Raw genomic sequence first — 25,854 nt, 5'->3', positions numbered from 1 at the left:
GCTGGTCAGCGGTGCAGAGTCTACAGCTCCTGCCAGGGCACGAGTGACCGGTACTGGCCAGGCTGTATCCTGTTGCCTGTCCTGAGCCTGTCACGTGGGAGCTGGCCGCGCCATGTGTGGCAGGCCAGGTCCTTGGGGAAACGGACTCCGAGATAGGATTGGGATGAGGGGTTCTGCTTACGGAGTAAGCTGTGCACAGCAGGAGCAGGAAGCCAGTGAGGACTGAGGGAGAAGCTGAGGAGACAGAGACCTGGTGCCAACTCAGCTCCTTTATGGGACGCGCTGGCTGGAGCCAGAATGGCCGACCAGAGTCATTCCACATTGGATACAAAATAAAACTGAATCCATCACAAAAGAGCTGAAGGCTGCCTGCTTGTGTACTTCCAACCACTAGGAAAATTCCCTTCACCAGATGGGAGCCGGAGAACAGGTCTTCGTGACACTGGGTGATACCTAAGGTCTCCCCATAGCCATGGAGGCTAGCCCAGTTTAGCCCGCCACTAAGCGACTGGCTTTAGGCATGTCCCTTGGCTTCCTAAAGACTATGCATGAGGCAGACTGACTTGACAGCATTGTGCAAGTCAGAGTAAGGCCTTTTAAAAACTGGACCTGAAAGTGCTTTGTAAAACACTTTAAAAATGCTGGAGCAATGCCTTGACTAAGAACACTTACTGCTCTTGCAGAGGACCCAAGTTCAGTTCTCAGTACCCACGTGGTAGCTCACGAGTGCCCCTAACCAGTTCCAGAGAATCTGATGCCCTCTTCTGATGTCTGCAGGCACACACACACACACACACACACACACACACACACACACACACACACACACCTGATGTGCATATATACATTCAAGCACACACCCATACACATAAGTGAACTTTAAAAAACATTCTAGGTTTGCACTGTCTTCTGAGTAATGTGCCTAGCGCATCACTAGCATTTCTTTGAGCCTTCCAATCAAGTGTTCTTTTTTTTTTTTTTTTTTTTTTTTAAACTGCGCTGGGATTCCCACCAGACCTGGGGCCCAGCCCAACTATTACCAGTGACTTTTGCTGCCCTCCCGTGGCCACTCCAGGCCGTGGCAGCCGCAGCCTCTCTACACCTCTCCCACAGCCATCTGCTGCACGTCTCATAGCCTTGGACAGCAGGCGGCTTAAATGAAGAGTTACATCCTGTCTTTTAAGAGTTGGAAGCAGCAGATGGACAGACTCTGTGGGAGGTTGGGAGGCTGCGCCCCAGGGTTGGTGCTGGGTGGTTGGGCCTGAGCCCTGGGGCTGAGATCACTGAATTCTGAGGTAGACCTGCCACCTGCCTCCCTCCTCCTTCCTCCCAGGATCGCTGGTTCTGGCGCCTGCGCAATAACCGGGTGCAGGAGGGCTACCCCATGCAGATTGAGCAGTTCTGGAAGGGCCTGCCTGCTCGCATAGATGCAGCCTATGAGAGGGCCGATGGAAGATTCGTCTTCTTCAAAGGTAACATGGGCATTTACTTCCATGCCCCTTTTGAGGCTTCCTTTATCCTATCTAAGCCAGAAGAGGCGGGATGGGAAGCAGATGAACCCCCCCCCATGAACCCCACGGACACTGACTTCTGAAGGGTCAGATCCCTTGAGAGGAGAAGTGTATCATCTGGGAAAATCAAATTAAGAAAGTGCCAATGTCGATGCGGTTTAAAAAAAAATTCCATGTGCGCGAGGTACAGGTAAGACAAGGAAGACCGCCAGCACTCCGCTAGAAGGCCGTTCTCTCGTTCTGTTAGAGCCCAGTCAGACAGGACACACAGGACAGAGATAAAGGGAGAGGGGGCTAGGAAGCCCACACACCCGGCCTGGGCTAGCTCTGTTCTGACTTGTTTCACATTGGTAACCCTGGCTCGGTCCTGCCTAAGCTGGGTAAGATACAGATAGTGGAATGCAAGACAGACATTCAGGGACCAAAATAACATGTCTGAATGGGGAGTAAGGCGTATGGAGGACAGCGGGAGGGCTCAGAAGCTCACCCTACAGCCACCGAGGCCCCGCCTTAGAGAGCTAGAAGTCACATGAGGACAGTTCCTGAAGAGTTGTGGTTGCCAGGTCAGAATTTGGTCTGGACCAGTAAGGCCAAGGCCAGAAACTCACTGCAGGATTCTGGGGAGTACAGATCCACGGGAGAGGTGGTGAGCCGGGAAGGAGGGACGGTATTGCAAAGAGTGTCACCCACAAGGCCCATGCCAGAGAGCAGGGGACAGCTGTGAAAAACTGTGGTGCCTCATGAGTGGGTGAATCCTGAGAGGAAGGGAGGGGCTCAGAGATGATGCTAGGACTTCCTGGGGACACTGAGAGGGAGAAAGGTGATGAACGCTGAAAGTGGAGCCCCTCTGGTAGGATGAGGAACTCTGAAGACACAATGGTGAGCAGCAAGGGACCATGGGAGAGCCTGGGATGTAAAGGGCTGGGGCTCTATCTTCAGATAGAGCTACCTGTACATTAGCAGACGGAGGAGTGTGAGGATCTGAGAGAGCCCTGAGTGGTGTGTAAGGACCGGGGAAGCCCTGAGTGGTGTGTAAGGACTGGGGAAGCCCTGAGTGGTGTGTAAGGACTGGGGAAGTCCTGAGTGGTGTGTAAGGACCGGGGAAGCCCTGAGTGGTGTGTAAGGACTGGGGAAGTCCTGAGTGGTGTGTAAGGACTGGGGAAGCCCTGAGTGGTGTGTAAGGACTGGGGAAGTCCTGAGTGGTGTGTAAGGACTGGGGAAGTCCTGAGTGGTGTGTAAGGACTGGGGAGGCCCTGAGTGGTGTGTAAGGACCGGGGAGGCCCTGAGTGGTGTGTAAGGACCGGGGAGGCCCTGAGTGGTGTGTAAGGACCGGGGAGGCCCTGAGTGGTGTGTAAGGACTGGGGAAGCCCTGAGTGGTGTGTAAGGACCGGGGAAATCCTGAGTGGTGTGTAAGGACTGGGGAAATCCTGAGTGGTGTGTAAGGACTGGGGAGGCCCTGAGTGGTGTGTAAGGACCGGGGAGGCCCTGAGTGGTGTGTAAGGACTGGGGAAGCCCTGAGTGGTGTGTAAGGACTGGGGAAATCCTGAGTGGTGTGTAAGGACCGGGGAGGCCCTGAGTGGTGTGTAAGGACCGGGGAGGCCCTGAGTGGTGTGTAAGGACCGGGGAGGCCCTGAGTGGTGTGTAAGGACCGGGGAGGCCCTGAGTGGTGTGTAAGGACCGGGGAAGCCCTGAGTGGTGTGTAAGGACTGGGAGAGCCCTGAGTGGTGTGTAAGGACTGGGGAAGCCCTGAGTGGTGTGTAAGGACTGGGGAAGTCCTGAGTGGTGTGTAAGGACTGGGGAAGCCCTGAGTGGTGTGTAAGGACTGGGGAAGCCCTGAGTGGCGTGTAAGGACTGGGGAAGCCCTGAGTGGTGTGTAAGGACTGGGGAGGCCCTGAGTGGTGTGTAAGGACCGGGGAAGTCCTGAGTGGTGTGTAAGGACTGGGGAAGCCCTGAGTGGTGTGTAAGGACTGGGGAAGCCCTGAGTGGCGTGTAAGGACTGGGGAAGCCCTGAGTGGTGTGTAAGGACTGGGGAGGCCCTGAGTGGTGTGTAAGGACCGGGGAAGTCCTGAGTGGTGTGTAAGGACTGGGGAAGCCCTGAGTGGTGTGTAAGGACTGGGGAAGTCCTGAGTGGTGTGTAAGGACTGGGGAAGCCCTGAGTGGTGTGTAAGGACTGGGGAAGCCCTGAGTGGCGTGTAAGGACTGGGGAAGCCCTGAGTGGTGTGTAAGGACCGGGGAAGCCCTGAGTGGTGTGTAAGGACTGGGGAAGCCCTGAGTGGTGTGTAAGGACCGGGGAAGCCCTGAGTGGTGTGTAAGCACCGAGGAAGCCCTGAGTGGTGTGTAAGGACCGAGGAAGCCCTGAGTGGCGTGTAAGGACTGGGGAAGCCCTGAGTGGGTGTAAAGAGTGGTGATAGTGTAGTGGCGTGTACGGAGTGGGTGACGTCCTGGGTGTGGCTGAGTGATGATATGAGCCAGCCACGTCAAGGACCAAGGAAGTTGACAAGGACTAAGGGAACTGGATCCATGGGAAATTCACAACCTTTCTCATTGGATCAGGCTTAGAACTGGGCAAAGCCTTGCTGCGGCCCAGGTGAGAATGTTTATGAAGAATTGACCAGTGTGTGCAAAAACTACTGACCGCAGCTTCCTCCATCCTGAGACTGTTCACCTACAAAGACTACATCCTTCCCCGTTCTGAACATAGACATGCTGATAGACATGCTGAGGTTCTAGGGTGTGATAGAGGCAAATGCTGCGCCATCAGATACACGCACCCCACCTGACCCCAGCTGTGGGGAACAGTAGTGTGTGTTATCACAGGAGCAGCTAAGATCACCAAAAATGAAAGAGGATCCAGACAAGTGGGTATCCAAGCATAATGGCCACACCTGTGGCCGCAGCACTTGGGAGGCAGAGGCAGGAGGACCACTGCAAGTCTGAGGCTAGGCTGGTCTACATAGTGAGTTCCAGAGTAGCCAGGGATTTAAAAAAAAAAAAAAGACTTTGTCTCAAAAAGGAACATCACAACAAAAGATGATGGGACAGAGGGTCTGCATAGCATGGTGCACATTGCCCAAAATCTATGATCTGCTGGGCCAAGGGCTAAGAAGACTTATATTCTGACTTTATACGCAAAGGCAGGCAAGTGGGACCACAGCTGCCAGCACCGAGTGGCTCCTGAAGGCTGACTCTCCACTCCCTTTCCCGCAGGTGACAAGTATTGGGTGTTTAAAGAAGTGACAGTGGAACCTGGGTATCCCCACAGCTTGGGAGAGTTGGGCAGCTGCCTGCCCCGTGAAGGAATTGACACAGCTCTGCGCTGGGAACCTGTGGGCAAAACCTACTTTTTCAAAGGCGAACGGTACTGGCGTTACAGCGAGGAGCGGCGAGCCACAGACCCTGGCTACCCCAAGCCCATCACGGTGTGGAAGGGCATCCCGCAGGCTCCACAAGGGGCCTTCATCAGCAAGGAAGGATGTATGTAAGGGTCAACCTGAGGTGGGAATGGGGAGTTGATTTGATGTGGTTCTCAGGGCCCAGACAAATTCTCTGGGTATCCAGATTTGAGTAATATACGTTACCTGATAGCAGACAGCTGCCCCAAATGGACGGCGTTCACATAGTAAATTAACTTGAAGTGATGGATGGGGTGGTTCAAAGGTGCTTTTTCGTGGGGTTTGAAGTTTTGAAGGCTAGGCTGGCAATCCCCACCATGTACCATTAGGTCTCCCTACCAGATTAGAAGTGTCTCAAAGGAGGCCCATGCTTTACCAAGTGCGGGACAAGCATCCATGACTATCCACTGATGTGACTAAAAGCACTGACTCTTGCCCAGGGCTGCCTGGGTTCACAGAACACCCCACCCTCCTCTCCACCACTGTAACAGTGGGCAGGCCACTGAACTTTTTGCATTCCACTATCCATGAAATGAGAATGTTTGCAGCTCTGGGCTGGGCGATACAGGATTAATAAGGTAAAATAGAGAGCGCTTAGCAGAATGCCCACCACATGGTCTGGGCTATGCCGTTTTTTTTTTTTTTTTTTTTTTTTCTGCCCTCCTCCTCAGCAGTTTGTGTCAAATGACAGGATTCAGTCATTCGCTGCATGGTAATTACTGAGAGCAAGCTCGTGTGGGAAGGGCTCAGGACAGAAGCAGTAAGACGTGCACACTTCTCAGTCCAGTGACAGAAAATACTGCTGCAACAAAGGCTAAAAGAGAAACAAGGCAGACACACCACTGTTTAAAATGTGAGCCTTTACAGGCATGGTATCCCTCTTGGGGGAGCCTCAGAGACAGGTGACATCAAAGACCTTGACCAATGAAAGTCCTGGGGAGCCAACCAATGAGGAGAGTCGCGGTGAGCAGTCAGTGGGCCGGCTGGGTTGCTAAGGCTGTTGCCGGGAGCCTTAAGGAGCTGCCCGGGGTGTAATTGGCAGAGCTGCCTGGCCTGCCACCTGCCTCTTTTTCTTCCAGCTGTCAAAGCCACTAAAAGGGCCCTAAAGGATTTATATCTGTGTAGTGGAGTGATATATGCCGAGCCCAGCACCCCGCCCTCCAACCAAATCTGTAATTGTGGAGTGTTGAGGAGTTGGTCCTCAGCTCCCACTGGCTCAGGGCAAGAGCTAGACTGAGGAGTAGCGCTTTGGAGACTGCACGTACACGCAGTGACCCTTACAGGAAGCTTGGTGTGACGGAGCTGTTTCCCGATCAAGAGTGATCCAGCCTAGACAGTGTAAACTAAAACATTTGCCAGCTGCACTCAAACTCCCTTAGTGGTTTTCCAGCACCTTTGAACTAACAAGTGGGCTGCTCCACATCCTGGGGACCCCTCTCTTGCTGTGTTGGGTCCTGAGCGATGGGTGGAGCACTGCACTCACCCAATCGCCAACAGACAGGCCACCCCCCTTCCAGCCCCGACCCTCTGGGTGCTACCTGGAGCTCCTCTCTTGCACAGCGCTGCTGCACCCCAGGTCCATATTAGTCCAGAGCAGGTGCTAGGAGTGTCTTGACGTGGTGGTGCTGAGCTCTTCCGTCTCCGCAGATTACACCTACTTCTACAAAGGCCGGGACTACTGGAAATTTGACAACCAGAAACTAAGCGTGGAGCCGGGCTACCCACGCAACATCCTGCGCGACTGGATGGGCTGCAAGCAGAAGGAGGTAGAACGGCGGAAGGAGCGCAGGCTGCCGCAGGACGACGTGGACATCATGGTGACCATCGATGACGTGCCAGGCTCCGTGAATGCCGTGGCTGTGGTTGTCCCCTGCACCCTGTCCCTCTGCCTCCTGGTGCTGCTCTACACAATCTTCCAGTTCAAGAACAAGGCAGGTCCGCAGCCTGTCACCTACTATAAGCGGCCAGTCCAGGAGTGGGTATGAGCAGCCCAGAACCCTCTCTGTCTACTCAGTCTGGCCAGCCAGGCCCTTCCTCACCAGGGTCTGAGGGGGCAGCTCTAGCCACTGCCCACCGGGGCCAGCAGAGCCCGAGGCCAGGTTCGTGTGTAGCTGAAGTGATGGGTGCATTGGTCTAGGCTGAGTGTGGGGCAGGGAGTGAAGGTGGCTGTGCCCCAGGTTGGGTAGCTGGCCCCACGCTGCCAGCCTTCTGTCCTGGGGAGACCACTCTCGACTCAAGGGAATAGGCCAGGCCCTGTCAGGAGGCAAGGATCATGCCAGGATCCCCTGAGGTCACTGCATCCCGTGGTGTCTGCAAGGTACCGCAACTCCAGTCCTGGTTGGGACCCAGCTCTCTGAGGCAAGCCGGCACTAGCTCTCTCAACCCCCTTCCTCCAAGATGCCACCAATCCCAGTCCCCTCTGCCAACACCTGCTGGTCAGATGTCCCCTCCCCCACCCCACCCCCACTATCCTCCAAGGCTGCAGTGCCCCTGCTGCCAACACAGTGGGCAAAGGCCTGGGTTTCCCCTGCTAGCCAATAGCAGATTCCTCAGGAAACCTGCTCCACTTGTCAGGTCTCCTCCAAGACCCAGGATCTAGGGTCACAGGCTGCAGGCAAGGCTGTGGCCCAGCTGGATCTCATAAGGACCCAGCTGTCATGTCGTGAATAGTTAAATGTCCTGTCACTACTGTTTAAAGTCCCATTTTGCAAAGGCTACTTGAGGCTTTAGGTCAACTAGAGGTGACTGTCTTGGTGACAGGGCCAGTGTGTGGTGGCCCTTCCCCAGGCACTAAGGACCACGGTGCTGCAAAGGCCACTCTAGCACCTGACCCTAGCGGTTGTCCTGCTCAGGAGTTCAGCAGCTGGGGCAGGAGCTGAGCCTGGTTCTGGAGGCAGATCCATGTTTGTGACCGTCCTCTACCCCCTTCTCCTCATGTTGTCCCTGCTCCAGCCCTGGGGGCTCAGCCTGACTAGTTAGGTAAAGCCGTGGTGACTTTAGAGCCACCACTGTTATAGCCTCAGAGTAAGAGACCAGGGCAGCCTTTTAAATCCTCCATCCACAATCCCCAGTGACCCTGAGGCAACTCAATCTCTCAGCCTGGAGGCGGTGTTTGTGCTCCAATCGTGACCCTGGCACGCCAGCTCACTGGGCCCATTTTCCTACATTGCTCTTAGGAAAAGGGTACTCCAAGCTGGTAGCAGCCCCAAGCTTAGGGCCTTCCCCTCAACCCCTACGCCACCCCACTTTTTTTTTTAAACCTGAGGCCCTTCTCCACATCTGACAGGTGTCCCTAGGTCTTGGCTTGACTTGCTCCAACCTGGCAACTATGCTTGTCACTAGGCAAGGGATGCTCGCTGGCTCTCTGCCAAGCCCAAAAGTGGTAAGAGGCAGCTGTGGGGGTGCTAGTGGGTCACAGACACCCAACCCTGCTCTCCAAGCCAGCATGGGCCTTGCCCCTGCCCTGTGGCCTCTGGGTTTTGGGTCAGCTTACCCTGTAGCACAGACAGGGACTCTTGCTGTCCTGGGAGCTGCTGAGTAAAACCTCTTGGTCCCAGAAGCATCTATAGGGGTCCACTGTGTCCTGTCATCACCATCCTGTTTTTTCTCATTTCGGCCAAGGGCAGGCTCCCTGGGGCGGGCAGGCGGGGACCAACTGCAGAGATTTAGTGATTCAAAGGTTTGTACAGTGTTTTATACTTTGCAAAGCACTTTATTAGCTTACACCTGTCCACTCACATGAAACCTCCGTAGGCCCTGAGAGGCTGAGGGCAACGCTCATCTTGCCCAGAGAAAGCAGAGGGAGGTCCTGGTGTCTGTCCCTGCCATCCAGTGGCCCCGGCTGGGTCTCTGTCCCCATCTGTGGCCCTTCTAGGGTCTGAGATAAATGTCTCTTATAGCCCTGTCCTCCAGGCCTCCCTCTCCCACTCTCCCTGCCCGTCTCCTCAGGTTGGTGCTCTCACTCCCTGAAAGCTCTAGGCCCCGCAGGCTCCCTGTTGGCTCCTGGTACTCCAAGGCCAGTTGAGAAAGAGCAGAAGATGGAGGCAGGCGGCCCAGGCTGCACATGTGAGGGATGCAGGGCCGGGCCCAGAGAGGGCTCAGCCTAGAGGCTTCCAATCTTGGATTCTTCTGCCTGCAGTCATCTGTCTGTCCATCACCCCAGGTCAGAGCAGTCAGAGGGGCAAAGCACGGGGCTTCCTGAGCTTAGCTTCCCCTCAGCCTGGGTGACATCACAGCATTTCAGTGTCGGTCACATTTTAAACTGATCAGCCTTTGTACAATGTTTTTTAAACCATTTCTAAATAAAACAGAAATACAGTGTCTTTTCCCTGGGGTGTGTACCCTTAAGAGGCTTTGGGGAGAAAAGGGTGCTTTGGGGGTACAACTCTACAGTTGCATCACGATCTTCTAACCAGCAATCAGCTGTCCCCCGCCAGGCAGGAGTGTGGGAGGGCCACTGTGGCAAGGCTCCTCTGGAGACACGGGCCTTGACCTGCGACACCTGCAGCAGCAGGTCCGTTCTAGCAAGGGGAAAACCAGAGTTCAACAAGGCCCAGAATCCTGCCAGAGGTCTGTCTGGTCTTGGCCAATCTAATTGAGGAAGACTGGCCCAGGACAGAGCGGGGAAGAGGCTTGGGAGCGAGCTGGTTTACAGGCTGGCGAAAAAGGGAACGAGTCTGAGGTTGGGGAGCAGTCCTCCTGAGATGGTCCTAGGGGGCTTTCAGTCTCCACGATCTTCCTTGACTCTCTGCCCAGAGTGAGGGAGTAAGACAGGAAACCCTGGGGTGAGGAGACAAAAGCCAGGCCAGGCCCAGGAGGGCCCACAGCCAGGGGTAGCCGGGTCAGTACCAGGACGTGCAGGCGATTAGAAAGCGCACGTCGTCCAGCGGCCCCCACGGGCCAGGTTCCGGCTGCGGCTGCTGCGGACCCTGCGGTGCCGGAGGCTGGGGCTGCGCGGGCTCCGGGCCATCCTGGCCGCCACTCAGGAGAGCGCCCATGGTCTGTAACAGAAGTCCATCAGGTACCTGGCCAGAGAAGATGGCACCCAACCCACCAACACCACCACCCCGCCCTCACCTCAGGCAGCAAAGTGAAAGCGGATCCGCCGCGGGAGCACAGTCTGGCGCGGGAGGAGCAGCGTTATGACGCAGCGGAAGCCAGCCAGAGGGAGGCCTTCGCACGCCAGGGGCGGGCCCAGTGAGCTCGGGAGAGGCCCTGCGACTGGCCAGCCACGCCCAGGGCCCCAGGCTCCGCCCACGCCCGGCGAGGCCAGCTTAGAGGCGGCGGCCTGGCTACCTCCAAGATAGCTACCGCATCTTCCGCAAGGTCAGACAGGGCCAGGGCGCACTCCAGCTGTGTGCCTGTGGCCTCACAAGGTGCTGGCCCGGGCAGGGAGAAGGGCAGTGAGTCTCATTGTGAAGCCAGAGGCAGAAGCTGAGTTTAAATGGAACCCAGAAGCCGGCACTACTTCCTCTTGTTCATCTCTTTTCTTTTTTGAGAATTAGGGTTAAAGTTTCGCTATGTATCCCTCCTTGCCTGTCCTAGAACTTGCTATGTGAGGCCAGGCTGCCTCTGGGAGCACAGGTGTGTACCACTACACCCTGCAGGGCACATCACTCCCACCCAAGCTAGCTTCCGAAAGACCCAGGCAGAGCGGGGCAGGTGTTGCAGACTGACAGCGCACGGCACATGGTGGGAGGCAGTCCTTTAATGGGTGGGGCACAAGACGACAGAGCTTTCATCCAGGAGCCACAAGAACTGAAAGCCAGTGTGACGCGGCGGGCTTCTCAGTAACAATCGTCAGAAAATGGCACAGGTGGAGACAGGCTGGGCACGCCACCATTCAGCTCTGTGAGCTCTCCGCCATGCTCTGCTGCCAGGATCTAGTACAGACTAGCTCAGGCATGGAATAAGAGCCAAAGTCCAGAGGCAGGAGCCCACACGACAGCATGGAAGGTGACTCATGTGAGGCTGCAGAGAGAAGAGCGGATTATCAGTAACTGTTTGCAGAGTACAGCCGCACCCCTAGACCTGGTTTAGTTCAGGCATTGAAAAGCCAGCTTGGAACTCCACCTGTCCCCACCAAGGTTCCAATTAGACTAGATCCTGTGTATCAAGGTCTAGTCTAAAAATCTTCATGTTGGAAAAGTTTCTCCAATTCATTCAGTTACTGATCATAAACTCAAACCTCCGCACGTAAGAGATAGGAGCAAGGAAGGTCAGAACAGGATGTGCCCAGACCAAGCCTCTCAGAGGCCAGGCTGAGGCTAAAACTTGGACTTCCCTTTCCAGAACTCTCTACTACTGCTGATACAAAAGCCATAGATACTAGGCTGGAAAACAGATGTGCTAAGGATTGAGTGACATCACTCGTATTGGGGGTGGCATGGCAGTGACCTGCTTATTGTGTGTGCAAGCACGTATACAGGCCAGGGTCAGTTGCTTCACCAACTTATTTTTTATTTTTTATTTTTTTGTTGTTTTGTTTTTTTGAGACAGGGTCTCTCTGTGTATAGCCTTGGCTGTCCTGGACTCGCTTTGTAGACCAGGCTGGCCTCGAACTCACAGCAATCCGCCTGCCTCTCAAGTACTGGGATTAAAGGCGTGTGATACCACCACCCGGCCCGCCAATTTATTTTTTGAGCAGGGCCTCTCACCCAACCTGGAGCTCACCAAGTCTGCTAGACTGACTGGCCAATGAGCCCCTAGCACTAGGATTACACACGTGCCTCCGAGATCAGCTTTTATGTGGGTGCTGTGAATCTGAACTAAATCACGTCCTCACTGCTTATACAGCAAGCTTTACCCAGCACACAACTCCCATCCCAATCCGGCATCTTCACTGTAAAGTCTTATGAGCGCCTCCCAACGTATCTCAACACTATAGGAAGCTGACCCAGCCTTCCCTCCTTTCCCGTCTCCCACCCACAGCACGGCATGACCGCCAGGCACACTGCGCAGTGACTAGCAGTTCTGCTGAACTTTAGGAGTTCCTATAATTCATGATATTTTGCTATAATTTTTGATAGGTGTCAATTATTAGGTTATAGGAACTTCTTTTCAGTTGTGACTAGGAAGTTTGTGGTTTTTAAATGACCAGCACTGTCTCCTTACAAAATTCCAAGTTCCAAAAGGGTGTGGCATGTTTTGATCATCGTGTTAATACTGGCTGGCACATAAAATGCTGTCGGACAACTCTCAGGCTGGGGTGTAGCTAAACAGAACAGTATTTGTCTAGAGTGCACAAACTCAATTGTTCACCGGCTCTGACAGCAAAGTTAGTCTGGGTGAGTACCAAAATGTCCTCATCAAAATTTCTCAAACACACGCACAGAGCCAGGTGTGGTGGCACACGCCCCTCTCACAGCAAACAACCAGCCTAGGTCACACGACACGATTTTTTAAAGGACCAAACACAGAATTGGACTGCATTCCACCTACAGTCAGAACCTCGGAGGTTACACCAAGGATGTCCACATGCAAGCAACCCAAAAACCACCAAAGCTCAAAATCTCAGGTTAACAGTCACAACTTCCTGATATGGGGATTTAAAGCCTGCAGCACTACGACAAAACTTCTATCCTTGGCATACTCAGTATTTTCCCATCTCTGCCTCTGGGAGGTTATTCCTCTCTCTATTTAAACATCTCCTCATCCCCTGAAGCAGACTAAAGTCACTCATGAAACTTATATAATCCAGAAAATTCCTCACTAGCTTCACAAGCGCCCCATATGGGGACAATTAAGGAACCGCTGGTTTCTCCTTTAACAGCTAAAAGGTATACATAGTAACTCTATCTCCCGTGTACACTGTGAACCCTCAGGGGCCGATACAGAACTACACTACTTGATTGTCCTCAGCACAGCCTTATCCACCGGCATCAGTGCAACTACAACAGGATAAAGGGACAGTGCTTCCACGGTGAGCAGATCAGCTGTGACCTGGCACGCGCTCTACTCTGTGGCTTCTATCTTGTCTGTTACCTGGGCATGGCATGCCTAAGGCTGGCCCTCGGCAGGCTGAAGAAGGCCAAACGACTCGGCACCTGCTCCTACTGCTCCAACCTCCCAAGTGAGGAGTGAGCAGCCGCACCTAATCCACCAAAGTCTAGAGCGGCGGTTCTCAACCTTCCCAGTGCTGTGACCCTTTAATACAGTTCCTCACGGTGTGCTGACCCCAACCATAAATTTATTTTCATTGTTACTTCATAACTGTAATTTTGTTACTATTATGAGTTGTAATAGGACATCTGGTATTTGACCTTATGAAACAATCCATTCAGGCCTCCAAAGAGGCCTTGACCCACAGGCTGAGAATGGCCGGTTTAGACCATGATTCCAATACAAAACACACCCGGAGCAATCTGCAGTCTCCTCGGTGAATAGGGAGCCTTCCCACCTTCCCCAGCTCTTTTCTAGCTCAGGCCTAGGCACTAACTGGAGACAGCAGACACATAGGAAAATACAAACTGTATAAAACATGGTCAGTGATCGAGTAAGATGGATCACAGGGAAGGCCTGCAGAGAGCTCAGTCTTCACGGAAGCTGTCGAGTAACACCTGTGGCTCTAAGTCAGTATGCATATCCACTCTCACACTTGGGGGAAACCTCCCAGCGCCCACAACATGGCTCCCCTTCAAAGAAGCATCTTCTTCCTCTCCCCTCACAGGCTACAGTGAGCCAGACATGGTGGAGCACACCTGTAATCCCAGCACTCGGGAGACGGAGGCAGGCATACTCTTGCCTCTCTTGAGCTCGAGGCCAGCCTGGTTTACCTAGTGAATTAACTCCAGGATAGCCAGGGCTAACAGAGAAACGTTATCGTGAAAAACAAACAAACAAACAAACAAAAAGGGGGCCAAGTTACCTGTCGATGAGGGAGTCCCGCATGCTGGTGGCAATGGTACTAGGCTTGGCTTCGTTTAGCTTGAACACGCTCTCCACCACCGACAGCTCCGTGCTGGTCGTGTCCAGACCACAGAAAGCACACCAATCGTTCACCACCATCCCAGCAGCAATCACCTCGCTCCCTCGGTTCACAGTGCCCGCCTGCAGACAAGGCAGGGTACCAAAAGCAAATTCTTGGGGACTCTTCCCCCAAAGTCGGTTCCATGTCTCAAGGTCCCAGGCCCAATCTGGGGAAGGCAATGACCCAGATTCCCAAGGCCGGACAAAAGGGGCTCTATAGACAGGGGTCAGAAGGCAGGGATGCTTACCACAAGGGGGACCTGAAGAAGGGAGGACAGCTCATCCTGGTCTTCGATTGAAGTTTTAGGGTGCACCAGACCTCCCTGATTACTGAAGACACAGTAGCTTCCTACTAACACCTGGTCAGCAACTGTCTGTCTGAAGACTTCCACCTTGAGCACATCAGCCAGGATTTCTTCTGTCTCCTGCCGGCCAAAGGAACTGTGTCAGGACCCAGACCATGTAGGACACATATCCAGGGGCTAAGGACCAACCACCCAGACTTGGCTCCCTGAATGCCTTTTGATTACATTAGCTGCACATGGAAGCCTTACTAAGCAAGACATGGGTATGAGGCTAAGAGTCTAGGCCCAGCCTGGAGCCCCTAAACCTTAGGCACACCCCCCCAAAAACTGAGCTTGGCTCCATGTCACCCTTTTCACTAATACACACCCTAGTTCAACCATTAACCATCACAGCCCAGGACCCTATAGGCCAATCTCCCCAACCCTGAAGGGTTAATTCCCGCCCCAGCTTGATGCTTACTCACGGAAACCTTACTACTCCCATGAAAGTAAAAAACTGGAAGGCCCAAGAGAAAACACAAGTGAAGCGCTAATTCCTGCCTTGGGGCAGTGATAGCTAACCACCAGCTAGGCCAGTCCTGGAGCTTCCACACCAAGCTGCCACCTCACCCTGTCCAAGTCTGGGTGGACCAAGGCCACATAGTCATTGCAGGTGGTGACATTGCCGAGGGCCGAGAGGCGCTCCTCCACCCGCCGTATCTGCACGGAGTCCGGAAGGCTGTTGCGGATGTGCTGCAGCTCCTGGTCGGTGGTGTTGTTGGGTACCAGTAGCCCATGCCTGTTCCCTGGAGAGAACAAAATTGCACAGTGGGATAAAGATAAGCCATGGGTACAGGGGAGGCTTTCTAGGACGCCTCCCATTCTAGCCTAATTAGCTAGAGAGAGCTCTAAGTTCAACCTACAGGCTCATATATAAACCGTGCGTTGCGGAAACAGGCCTCGGATGCCAGGAATCTCTCCCAGCAAACACCATGCACCTCATTATTACCAGCTGGGGCAGGGGAAGTTCAGACAAGGAGGAAGGCCCTTGGCATTAGTAATACATCTTGCTAACAGTATACACCTACATAAATAGCTAAAATTCCTTAAAGGCCATCAATATCAAGTGTTAGCAATAATACAAAGAACTACTAAAACTATGCTCTGACAGGAAGGTAGCAGCCATCCATTTCAGATAACTACTGGTAACATCTGCTACACTCAGTTGTCACATAGACCCTATGACTATTTCATTCCATTCACAGGTGTAATATATCCAATAGAAATATGTTCATATTTAGACAGTAATACTGTTCTTACCACACCAAACTAAAAATTATCTAAATACTCATTAGAATGATGTGCTTATACAAAGCATTCAACATGAAGGAACAAATTACATTATGACAACTACGGCTAAACTTCTGCCTAGCCTTATAAGCCACAGTTCTGACCTTTTTTTTTTTTTTAAGATTTTATTTATTTATTATTTATACATTATTCTGGCCCCATGTGTGCCCACACACCAGAAGAGGGACTAGATCGCCACATCTCATTAAGGACGGTTGTGAGTCACCATGCAGTTGTTGGGAATTGAACTCAGGACCTTTGGAAGAACAGACAGTGCTCTTAACCTCTGAGCCGTCTCTCCAGCCCTAGTTCTGAACTTCTGGACCTCATTACCTTCATTAAAACAGACCAAAGGCCAGGGTAAATCCCCCACATTGTGACAGAATTTGTCTCATATCCTAAGGACACGGTTAAAGATCAGGATGTTGTACTATCAGAGATCAGAGTAAATAAAAACTATGCAGAGTCACCATCCATGCTTAACATGTTTTTAGGTAAATACATAAAGGCCTGAGTAACCTCAACATGCATAACCAAGGCACAGAAAGTGGCAGCTACGGCACACAGTGCCAGGTTAAAGGAAGGACTGCTTACGCATGATGGCACATACCTGCTAACCCCAAAACTTGGGAGGTGGATGAAGGAGTATCAGGAATTCTAGGTCATTCATAGCTAGGGACTGTGCTGCTGAAGCCAGCATGGGGCTTGTGGGGGAGGGGGAGGGGCGCACGGGGGTGGGAGTGCATGGGTAGGTACTTAAAGGTCAGAGGCACTCAACCCTGCTTAGAGGTACAAGTGTAAGGATGCCACTCAAGAATTTATGTATTTAGAGAACGTAAGATTTAAACGTAGATGACCAGGATGACCCGAGAGACCCTAGCTATTTCACTGAGGGAGAATTCGATGCTCAAAAGCAGGATGCAACTTGTCCATAATCAAGAGGCAGGACAGAAATGAAATTTAAATCCTCCTCCCTAGGTGTGGGACTTGGTGAGTCACCTCGCGTCAGTTCCCTCAACAGTCAAACTGGGACAATCCCTACTTTCCAGTATCGCTGTGAAGGAAAGATGTGGCACTTAATGCTAGTTTACTATGACCATTCTCAAAGTCTTGATCTGCAGTTAGACTGAGTCCCACCCACCCCTGACAGATTCCAGAGTCCACCCTGACTGAAAGCCTGGGAATTCCCCGATCCCTGGGGGTAAGCTGCGGGAGCGAATGACTCATAGCGTTTCCGGGCTCCGTCCGTCCGTCAGTCCGTCCGTCCCTCGGCGTCTCCCACCTGCCTTACCCACACACATGCGCCCGATGATTCGGCAGCCAGCAATGGACGCGTGCACCACAGGAATGGTTTCCGAGAGCTCGCCCTCGAACACACTGTAGGAACATGATTCGCTGGTTACCGGGGTGCCTCACTCTTCCAGACCTCCGGCTCCCGGCATTCCTTCCCTTCCCCGCCGCCACAGGACCAGAAAGAAACTCGTCTCACCTGTAGAAGTTCTCTGACCCTCCGATGGCCACCAGGCAGTAGGTGTTAGTGAGTTTGGCGAAACAACCGACCTCACAGTTGTTCTCGAACGACGCTCTGACCGCCATGAGAGAAGCCTGGGTGCTGCACGACTTCGGGTTTTGGGCCGACAGATCCTCTCTAGAGCTTGCTCAACCTCCTCAGACCCCCACCCTCTCGGGCCCCTCGGATCCCTCCTGGCTCTCCTGCCGCCAAGTCCTCCCGCCTCGAGGCCCGGAACTGACCGTCGCCGCCCTGCGTCCAACCAGTTCACCAAACGACTCCAATCTCCACACGCTGCTACAACTTATCCTGCAACTAGCTTTCCGTTTCCGCCTCCTCCCAGCCCGGCTTCCGGGAGCGCGGGGGAGCCAAACGGAGCGTGCGGCCACTCTAGCCCCACCCTTTGGGAGGACTCTATGGTTGCTAGGTTGCTAGTGGTTTGGTTTGGCTCCGCCCAACCCCGCCTCCTGCGTCTTTTCTCGCTTTCGGCTATTGGGTTCTGCTCACTATTGGTTCTTTTTTTAAAAGGAATAATCATCCAGACCTGAGGCTGGGCAAATGAGAAGGTTGAGGGACGTAGAAACGGCTGTTGTCTGGCCAAAGATGGGTTGATGAGGCATTTATTTGTCGAGTAAGGCCGGAGAAGAGCAGGTTTGAGAAAGGGGACGATCCCGGAAATGCGAATCTGGAGTCGAGGCTAGAATCCAGGGCCGAGGATTGAAATTTGGGCAGGGATCACCCAGCAGCATGTCCGGTCGGGGAGGGGGTCGGGTTGGGGAGGGGGCGGGGAAACGAGACCAGAACAAAGTGTTTGGAGGAAACGTGCCGAGAGGCATAGAAAAATAAGCTGAGGAAGATAATGGGGCGAGGGGAAGCTGTATGAAGCTGAGTGTGAGGGAGGAGAAAGGGACAAAGATGTGAGAGCTGACTTGCTTCCTTGATGTGTTCTCACGTACACGTTATCACCACCCCCCCCTCAGCAGCCACCATCTGTCCTGGGGATAGCGGTGTAGCCTATTTTCATACACAGAGCAAGCTGGGCTCACCTATGGTAGAATATACAAAAGTCCCCAGGGTGTCTCAGAATGCCACTGTGAAGGTGGAAGGAGTTGAGAACCCCTTCCCTCACACCCTCTTTGTGCGGTTCATTCTTCTCCAAGCAACCCTATTCATCTGAAAGAGGCCGAATGGTGCCTTTTCCCCAACTCCATCAGGCAGCCCCATAACTTAGAACACATCCGATTGCTACTGGGTCGAACCATAACTGCCTTTATTGATTGGCACCATGCACGGTCTCAGGCAAGTGTTGAGTTCAGAGCAAAGGCCCACGGCCAGCTGTAGCCTGAGCTTCAGGAGACATTCAGCAAGGTGACCTGTGTATCTGTGTCTGGCTGTCCATCCACATGCTCTACTTAATTTCCCCGTTCACCCCAGACCTTCACTGAGCCCTCTCTCCATCTGACTTACTCTACCAAGAATTCTAACTTCCCCATCCGCCCCACCTGCCCCTTCAAGACCTGCCTCAAAGTCAGCCTCTCTCTGGTAAACTTTCCTGATCGCTCCACCATCGTCGTGACCCTCTGTCCTGGTACACTTTTCAGTTGACACAGCTGTCTTATTCTCTGTGGTTTATGCATTTAATCTGCAGCCCTTGGGATCTGCATCTAAGCAAGCTTTCAGCTCAATGGTGTGTTCAGGGTTGGGCTTAGAGCACAGCTTTGTGCAAGCAGGCTTAGGCTGGGAGTCATATGTGTGCGCAGTTTGTAAATCTTGAGGGGGGTCCTGCTGTTTGCACTGGATGCATGTATTTTCTGTAGCCATTCATTTAGGCAGAAGAGAATGGTTATGTACCTGCAACTAAAGTTCTGTTGGAATTCATCACCTAGAGCCATGCGCACTCATTGTGTGCATCTATAGGTGTAGCTAGTCACTGCCTTATGTATACTGTATGGGCATTTGGGGCATCCTTGTAGTGTCTGTATCTTATGTACATAGGAACCCAGGAACTTCAGATAGCGTGTGCAAAACAAAATACATATTTAGAGCCAGAGAATACTGGACTGGCAGAGTTCCCAACACTGCCATTTGCTTGGGTCTGCCTCCAACTTAGCCATCCAAACTCGACTCCACCGCCCACATTTATAACATGGGAAGAATGTCCCCTGGTCTCTTTGGCCTCTGGAACATAATCAAGACGGCAGAAGGAGCGCCATCCTCCTGAAGGCCTCACGATAATATATATACCGTGGACTAATATATACAACTGTGGCTGTACAGCGTCCCACCTTCAGAAGTCAACCTGTGTGGCCAGTGTGGCTGCCCTGCCGCGTGCAAGAGAAAGTATAACATGTGCCAAGGCTAAACGTGTCTAGTGCAGATTCAGACACGCTACCGTGAAGGAGCAAAAGCCGAGAGGGCAGCTCTTGCAGCATCCCGTTCATCCTGGGGATCTCAGTCACAGAATAAACGCTCTGGTTTCAAGAACTTTTTAAGACTGGGGAAGAATATAGTAGCTATTTGCCGACAAGAGGTCTAGAGATGGAGAATGAGACTAGCTGGTTTGAAGCGCCCAACTCCAATGACATACAGAAAACACTCGGTGACTCTGGGTTCTGTTTGTGTTTGTGTGTGTGTGTAAAAGTTTTGAGCCCAGAGAGTATCTGGCTTGGGCTGCTAGGTGCCTCTCCCCTCTTTATTACCCCAGTTTCATATTCTCTCTCTCTCTCTCTCTCTCTCTCTCTCTCTCTCTCTCACATGATCCAGTCTGTCAGCTCTAGATGGATTCAGGCTCTGACCCTGCTAGGAGCAGGGCTAGGACTCAAAGCGACTGCGGAGCTGCTTGAACTTGGACTTGTTGTACTTAGTGATGAGGTCCAGTTTGCTGTGGCCCAAGGTCAGTCGTTTCTCAGGAGCAAACAGGTCATTGCTACCACCATTCTGATGGCCGCTCAGGGGAGCTCCCGGGAGGCCCGGCTCCGGTCTCTGTCTGGCACCCTGCAATTGATGATACTTGGTGATGAGGTCGAGTTTGCTGTGTCCCAGAGTCAGTCGCTTCTCCTCTGCACAGCCTGCTCCAGCCATGGGAACTGGGCTTGCGTCTGGGGGGCCACTGGGTCCAGGGCCCTCACTCCTGAATGGGCCAACCTTAGTGATGAGGTCCAGCTGACTGGGACCTGGCGTCTGCCGTCGCTCATCTAGAATCTGCTTGCCAAGCCTGGCTGAAGAACTGACATCAGGGGATATTTTAGAGGCCTGGGCCCTGAGGTTTTGTGGCAGGAGGTCCAATTGGCCAGGGCTCTGGTTTAGGGACAGCTTCTTGTCCTCTAGACCCAGATGGCCAGGTCTGAGGGAACCTGACTCAGGGCCACCCTGACCCTGGGACAGGAGATCCAGCTGGCTGTAACTGTGGCTCAGGGACAACCTCCTATCATCGGGAGCCTGCTCACCACGCTGTAGGGAGTCTGAATTGGGGTTAACTCTAGAGCTGTGGCCTCCTGCGTCCCCTGCTTTAGGGAGGGGGACAAGGCGATCCAGATGATCGTGGCTCTGGCTTAGAGACACTTTTTTCTCTTTCACTGTCTCCAGAGCCGTGCCAGGTACCCAGCGGCCTCGAGGAAGGAGAGGCTCTTGACTTGCTGGAAACCCGTTCTCTGGAAGCCTGGACAGTGCTGAGACCCCCCTAGTAAAGTGGAGGAGAGGGCGGGAACAGGGGAGCAGAGGTGACCCCACTGCCAGGGTCAAGGGAGTGGCACTACTGTGGTTGAGGGCCGGAGAGGATTGAGACCATGGAGATGCCCCCAGCTTGCTTAGGTTTGCCCTATAGGGCCCCGGAGCGGAGATACGGTTAGGATCTGAATGCTGACGGTACAGGGATGGGTGGCCACCAGCATCGTGGTGGGCGGGACCTGGGGATGAAGACCCCATACCCATGTCGCTGCAGCCACCGCCTCCCGGTAGAGGGAAATAGGAAGAACGGCCCAGGAGAGGCGAGTGCTTGATGCTGCTGAGGCTGTTGCTGGAGGGCGAGGAGCCTGTGGCGCTTGGAATTCCAGGTCCGAAGGCCAGGGTCACAGGGGGAGGACGAGGTCCCCGGGAAACCAGCGGATCCTCGTTGCCACAGAAACCCTCCACGGGCTGCGACTCGGCATACAGACATCGGAATTCCCGGTCAAAATCTTCCACGATGTGGCCCCTCAGTTGCAGCACCATGCTGGTGTGGGCGTGGCTGCACAGCCAAGTGAAGCTGGAGACAGAGGCAAAGAGTCCAAGGCTCAGCAGGACTCGTAACTACAACCAGGTGAGAGGTGAGGGTCTCCACAAAGTCCTATTCCCCGAGTGCAGTAGTTACTTTCTACGCCAAGGCACGCCCTGCGTGGTGCCCGGCACACAGCGGCTGTTTAAGCAAAGGAAAGCCGTCGCATCTGAGATGACCCCCTCACTAGATCGCAGCGCAGCGCCCTTCTCACCTGTAACTGCCGGCCACCACCTGTTCACAGTCAATGATGACAAACTTCTCCAGGGCCTGCCCGGTGAACCGGCGACCTGCCTTGCTGCAGTACGTGTCTCCACAAGTGCTCCGCACACGCATGTTCTGGGCCAAGAGAAGCGGGAGATCGGGGCTGGAGAGATGGCTCCTCAGTAGTTTAAGAGCACTCTTTCAGAGGACCTGGGCTCTAGGCCCAGCTCTTTCTGTAAGGTGCCTCACAGTTTCCTGTCGCTCCAGCCCTGGGGCAGTATGACGCCTCTGGCCTTCAGGGGCTCCTGTACTCACATACAAATACACACTTCAAAAAAAAAAAAAACCCCACCCAGCACTAGGGAGGCAGAGGCAGGTGGATCTCTGTGAGTTCTAGGCCAGCCTGGTCTACAAAGCGAGTCTAGGATAGCCAGAGCTGTTATACAGAGAAACCCTATTTCGAAAAACAAAAATTAATTAATTAGTTAAAAAAAAAGGGAGGGGGGGAAAGCCCCACGCAGGCCATGTCTATGACCCAAGGAGCATGTGGTCCCACATAGCTGAAGGAACCTTGTGTCCCACTCCCGCTGACTCCCCTGACGCTCACTCCTGCCCTCCCACCCCCTCCTCTTCCCACGTTTGCAGCTCTCAGCCCACACTGACCAGCAGGTGCCCCCCATTGAGGTCCATTTTATAACACATCTCTAGGAAGTACTTCAGGTGCTCCTGAGCCAAAAGGAGGTAGACGGGGACGCCCCGGCGGCTGGAGGCCTCCATAAGGTCACACAGGAGGTCCATGTCCGTGAATATGTCCATCACCACAGCCACCACCTGACGGAGGAAGGATGGGGCAACACTGGAATCAGACGAATATGACTGCGTGACGGATATTAATGCATGTGTGTGTCTGTGTGTGTGTGTGTGTGTGTATGTGTTTAAGATAGGGTCTTGTTCTGTATCCCAGTAATCCAAGCTGGCTTTGAGCTCACTCCTGTCTCAGGCCCCTGATAATTGGGACTCTAGGCATGTGCCACCATGCCTGCCTTATCCTAGCGTTCTTGTTTTTTTGACACAGGGTCTCTCTGTGTAGCCTTGGCTGTCCTGGACTCGCATTGTAGACCAGGCTGGCCACGAACTCACAGGGATCCACCTGCCTCTGCCTCTGGGATTAAAGGCGTGGCCCACCACTGCCCAGCCAGCCTAGCATTCTTAGCCTGGCCACAGGGAGAACTGACTGTCCTGAGCCACTGGCTGTTGGAAAGTCTTTGAGGACTTTTCTCTATGAACAGTGTCTGGTAACAGATTCTCAAACATGTCTGTAGGTCAGTGATGTGGGTCTAAAGCTCGGCTCTTTGGGGACTCAGAGAAGGCAGGAGTCAGAAGCAGTCCCCTGTCTCCAAGCTGGCCCTCCCACATTTCTCTTTGGTGCCAGCTCTGCTCTGGCCTAGGGACTGTCTGTCTGAGGCTCTCATACAAGGAAGAAACAGCTTCCCTGCAGTCCTGGGGATTTCCGTGTCTCCTGCCAACCCTTGCTTTTGAAGCTGCGGAGGCCCAGTGTGATAGCCATCACTCAGGACCTCCTTTATTTCTGCCCGTGTGAAGTGGAGCCAAACTTCCCACTCAGTTGAGGGCTGAGCCTGTGCGTGTCTGCCGTGAGAGCCTTCTGTCATAAGAAACCACCAGTGCAGCGTGGAGCCAAAAGGTTGTGGGTTCAAATCCACATTCCTCCTAGAAATGGAGTCTCGGGCCCACCTAGGGAGCCCCTGCACCCTTGTCCGCTAAATGGAGTGCGTCCCATAGTTACAAGGGGTAAATGTAAAAATGGTTGGGCTGGTGCACAACAGAAGCTCAGTAACCGTGCCTTTCCCCAGAACCCGGTGTTCTCCTTTTGCTGAGAAGGGAGCTGGAAAGGTCACTCTGGGAATGAGTGGCAGCTGAGCCCAGTGAGCCTGACTCTTAGCCCAGGGCCAGAGAGGTCTAATTGGAGGTGAGCAGGCAGGCCACCGAGGCTGCTCTCGTACTCAGCACAGGTCCGGCCAATGTGGGGAGGAGCAGGCAGGCAAGATCAAAGGGGGGCAGTGATGACAACAGCAACAAGCTCGCTAATTACCCCCTGGTGCTGGATGACAATCAAGCTCAGTCCTCCTGTGCCTGGGGCGCAGGCAAACTTGCTAGCCAGGCCGCAGAGGTGCTGATGGGATCCTGGCTCTTCATCTCTGCAGAAGCGTACCCTCAAATCCTGCCAGGGCTTTTCATCTCTTCCCTCATCTGAGTAGGAGGAGCCAAGGCTTCACCAGCCAAGCTACACTGCTACGAGGCTGGAGGCTTCCCAGGTAGGGACTTAAACCTCTCTCTAATGTCCCCAAGCCTCAGTGGCTTCCACTCTTCAGTCCCTCTTTTGTGCCAACCTAAAAACTTAGCCCGTGCCAAAAGCCATGCATCAGTGCCCACGGGCCCTGCTTGAGGCCTAGCTGTTGATGCGCACAGAGGGTCGCTGTGTAGCTGGGGCTATGCTGATCCTCCGTGCCAGATCCAGGGGCTTTCCTCCCTCCTAGGCAAGTTCCTTCTACTCCTCTCAGGCCTTAGCTTCTTCCTTTAGAAGTCAAGGTTGCGGCTCCTATATTTACGGTGTTGAGCCTTTAGTCTTGGGGGGTGGGGGGTGGGGGTGGGGGTGTGGGGGGGGGGGGAATCTTAAAACTTTCCAAGGGCCGAAGAGAGAGTTCAGTGGTTACAGACAAGCACTGGCTAGTCTTCCAGCGGATCGGAGTTCAACTTCCAGCACACATGGTAACTCACAAGAGTCTAAGTCTGGTTCCAGGGCGTCCGTTGACCCCAGGCATGCCCATGGCGCACACACACTCAAGGCAGGCAAAACATACATGAACATAAAAATAAATCTTAAAAAAAATTTTTTTCTGATAGTCTGAAGAAAGCAATAGACTCCCGCCCAAGAAAGAGAAGGTGAGGACCCCTTCCAGTAATTCCACAGGCACTTCCAGGGGTGCAGTCCCAGAGCCCTGTGCCCTGTTGTATGCTTAATTAGTGTCCATGAGTGCCAAAGGCCCATACTCTAGCAGCTAGGGAATCTAACAGAGGGCAGAGACCCTAGTCCCAGGTGCCCACCCCCACCCCCACCCCCACCCCCACCCCTACCCCCCTTAAGCTTCTGTGTAGCTCCAGCTCATCCCCTCCCCCCATGGAGCCCACATCTGTGAAATGAATGAAGCGGTGGGTGAGCCCTTACCGTCTGGGCCTGGCTGAAGAGGAATCGAAGCAGGTCCTTGATGCTCTTCCCCTTGTCCCTCTGGAAATGAACCATTGCCTGGGTGGGGCTGAACCCCGTGGCCTGTGGCACCTCGGGCCAGCCCAGGTCCAGGTCCGGGGGATCTAAGTCAGAAGCCATGGGGAAGTAGGTGCCTGAGGTAACTTCCGAGAGCATGCTGAGGCGGTCCTGCCCTAAGGTCTCAGCCCCCTGGGCCTCGCTGGGTTCCGGAACCCCACGCACATGGCTGATCATGTAGTCCACATCGAGGGCACTCAGGAAGGGCAGCTCCCGTTCCTCAGAGATGACCTGAAGGTAGGCAGCCTCGCCCCTCTCCAGGAGGGCATCTGTTGCCAGCCTTGCAGCCTCGCTGTGCTGGAGCACCAGGGGCGAGCTCTCCCTCCACCAGGGCCGTTTCAGCTCTTCCACCCGGCTCCGCAGGGGTCCAGCCATGCCCTGGGCCCCTCCAGACTCTAGACTGCTGAACGTGTGTGTCCACCTAGTGCCCTACCCACCTGAGGCTCCATGGCATGGCACCTGTGTTGAATGCTATAGGAAGAAGTTACTGCCTCCAGCTTGCCAGCCCCGCGTGTGTGCCGGGGCCCTCAAACTGTTGCCACCCTAAGTCTGAACCATGCTCCGCCCCATTGCCCCTGGCCTTGGGAACCTGTCAGGTCAGCCCCACCTGTCTGTCTGCTGTTGGGACTCGCCTGCTCAGGGAAGTGGCAGTGCCAGGCCCTTAGTGAATGCTGCTGGCTCCTCTCCAGGCCATCCCTACAGGGAAATGCAACTACAGGCCTGCAACCCTGACCTCTAGCAACCTGCAGAAGTTAAGTCTCTCTCTGTCTCTCTGTCTCTGTCTCTGTCTCTGTCTCTGTCTCTGTCTCTGTCTCTGTCTCTCTCTCTCTCTCTCTCTCTCTCTCTCTCTCTCTCTCTCTCTCTCACACACACACACACACACACACACACACACACACGCACACACTGGTAGGGTGGAGTGAAGTAGGGATGTTCAATGACACACACATGCACATACATACAGACCACAGTAGATGAATGACTCAAGAAACACAAGCAGATCTGCCAACACACTGACAACTGACCGGCATGCACAGGTTCCCA

The 25,854-nt window shown here is 53.8% G+C and overlaps 4 protein-coding genes across 5 annotated transcripts in view; 1 reads left to right on the top strand and 3 right to left on the bottom strand.

Moving 5' to 3' along the window:
* The window catches only part of MMP24 (matrix metallopeptidase 24), a 48,699-nt gene extending 39,145 nt beyond the window's left edge, over positions 1–9,554 (top strand). For both annotated transcript variants that reach the window (XM_084775684.1, XM_084775685.1), the window contains exons 7-9: positions 1,334–1,472; positions 4,719–4,985; positions 6,551–9,554. In XM_084775684.1, the coding sequence (XP_084631810.1) occupies positions 1,334–1,472; positions 4,719–4,985; positions 6,551–6,888 (744 nt within the window). In that variant the 3' untranslated portion in view covers positions 6,889–9,554. The remainder of the gene's footprint in view (positions 1–1,333; positions 1,473–4,718; positions 4,986–6,550) is intronic.
* Positions 8,595–10,148, bottom strand: MMP24OS (MMP24 opposite strand). Its single transcript, XM_084775743.1, has 2 exons — positions 9,980–10,148; positions 8,595–9,903 (listed from the first exon to the last, which is right to left on the bottom strand). The coding sequence occupies exon 2, from the start codon at positions 9,898–9,900 to the stop codon at positions 9,745–9,747; it is 156 nt and encodes a 51-aa protein (XP_084631869.1). The 5' UTR covers positions 9,901–9,903; positions 9,980–10,148; the 3' UTR covers positions 8,595–9,744.
* Positions 10,149–10,592: 444 nt separating this feature from the next.
* Positions 10,593–17,334, bottom strand: EIF6 (eukaryotic translation initiation factor 6). Its single transcript, XM_084775726.1, has 6 exons — positions 16,994–17,334; positions 16,796–16,881; positions 14,785–14,960; positions 14,119–14,295; positions 13,770–13,951; positions 10,593–10,873 (listed from the first exon to the last, which is right to left on the bottom strand). Exons 1-6 carry the CDS (start codon positions 17,098–17,100, stop codon positions 10,864–10,866), a joined length of 738 nt encoding a protein of 245 aa, XP_084631852.1. The 5' UTR covers positions 17,101–17,334; the 3' UTR covers positions 10,593–10,863.
* A 933-nt stretch (positions 17,335–18,267) lies between these two features.
* Positions 18,268–25,355, bottom strand: FAM83C (family with sequence similarity 83 member C). The gene is made up of 4 exons (XM_084775678.1): positions 24,715–25,355; positions 22,134–22,301; positions 21,481–21,605; positions 18,268–21,257 (listed from the first exon to the last, which is right to left on the bottom strand). Exons 1-4 carry the CDS (start codon positions 25,183–25,185, stop codon positions 19,826–19,828), a joined length of 2,196 nt encoding a protein of 731 aa, XP_084631804.1. The 5' UTR covers positions 25,186–25,355; the 3' UTR covers positions 18,268–19,825.
* Positions 25,356–25,854: the final 499 nt, after the last annotated feature.

This window comes from Acomys minous (genome assembly GCF_964271855.1).
Source record: "Acomys minous genome assembly, chromosome: 3".
Taxonomy (NCBI): Eukaryota; Metazoa; Chordata; class Mammalia; order Rodentia; family Muridae; genus Acomys; species Acomys minous.
Note: the sequence above shows the minus strand (reverse complement) of the source record. Positions and strands in the feature narration are given on the sequence as shown.

Excerpts from the sequence above, each read along its gene's own strand:
- FAM83C (XM_084775678.1), bottom strand. The coding sequence starts at position 25,185 with ATGGCTGGACCCCTGCGGAGCCGGGTGGAAGAGCTGAAACGGCCCTGG. Across the intron at positions 22,302-24,714 it reads TCTTCAGCCAGGCCCAGACG|GTGGTGGCTGTGGTGATGGA; the intron begins GTAAGGGCTCAC and ends TTCCTCCGTCAG. Across the intron at positions 21,606-22,133 it reads TCAATGGGGGGCACCTGCTG|AACATGCGTGTGCGGAGCAC; the intron begins GTCAGTGTGGGC and ends CTCTTGGCCCAG.
- MMP24OS (XM_084775743.1), bottom strand. The coding sequence starts at position 9,900 with ATGGGCGCTCTCCTGAGTGGCGGCCAGGATGGCCCGGAGCCCGCGCAG.
- EIF6 (XM_084775726.1), bottom strand. The coding sequence starts at position 17,100 with ATGGCGGTCAGAGCGTCGTTCGAGAACAACTGTGAGGTCGGTTGTTTC. Across the intron at positions 16,882-16,993 it reads GGGTCAGAGAACTTCTACAG|TGTGTTCGAGGGCGAGCTCT; the intron begins GTGAGACGAGTT and ends ATGTTCCTACAG. Across the intron at positions 14,961-16,795 it reads CATCGGGCGCATGTGTGTGG|GGAACAGGCATGGGCTACTG; the intron begins GTAAGGCAGGTG and ends TGTTCTCTCCAG.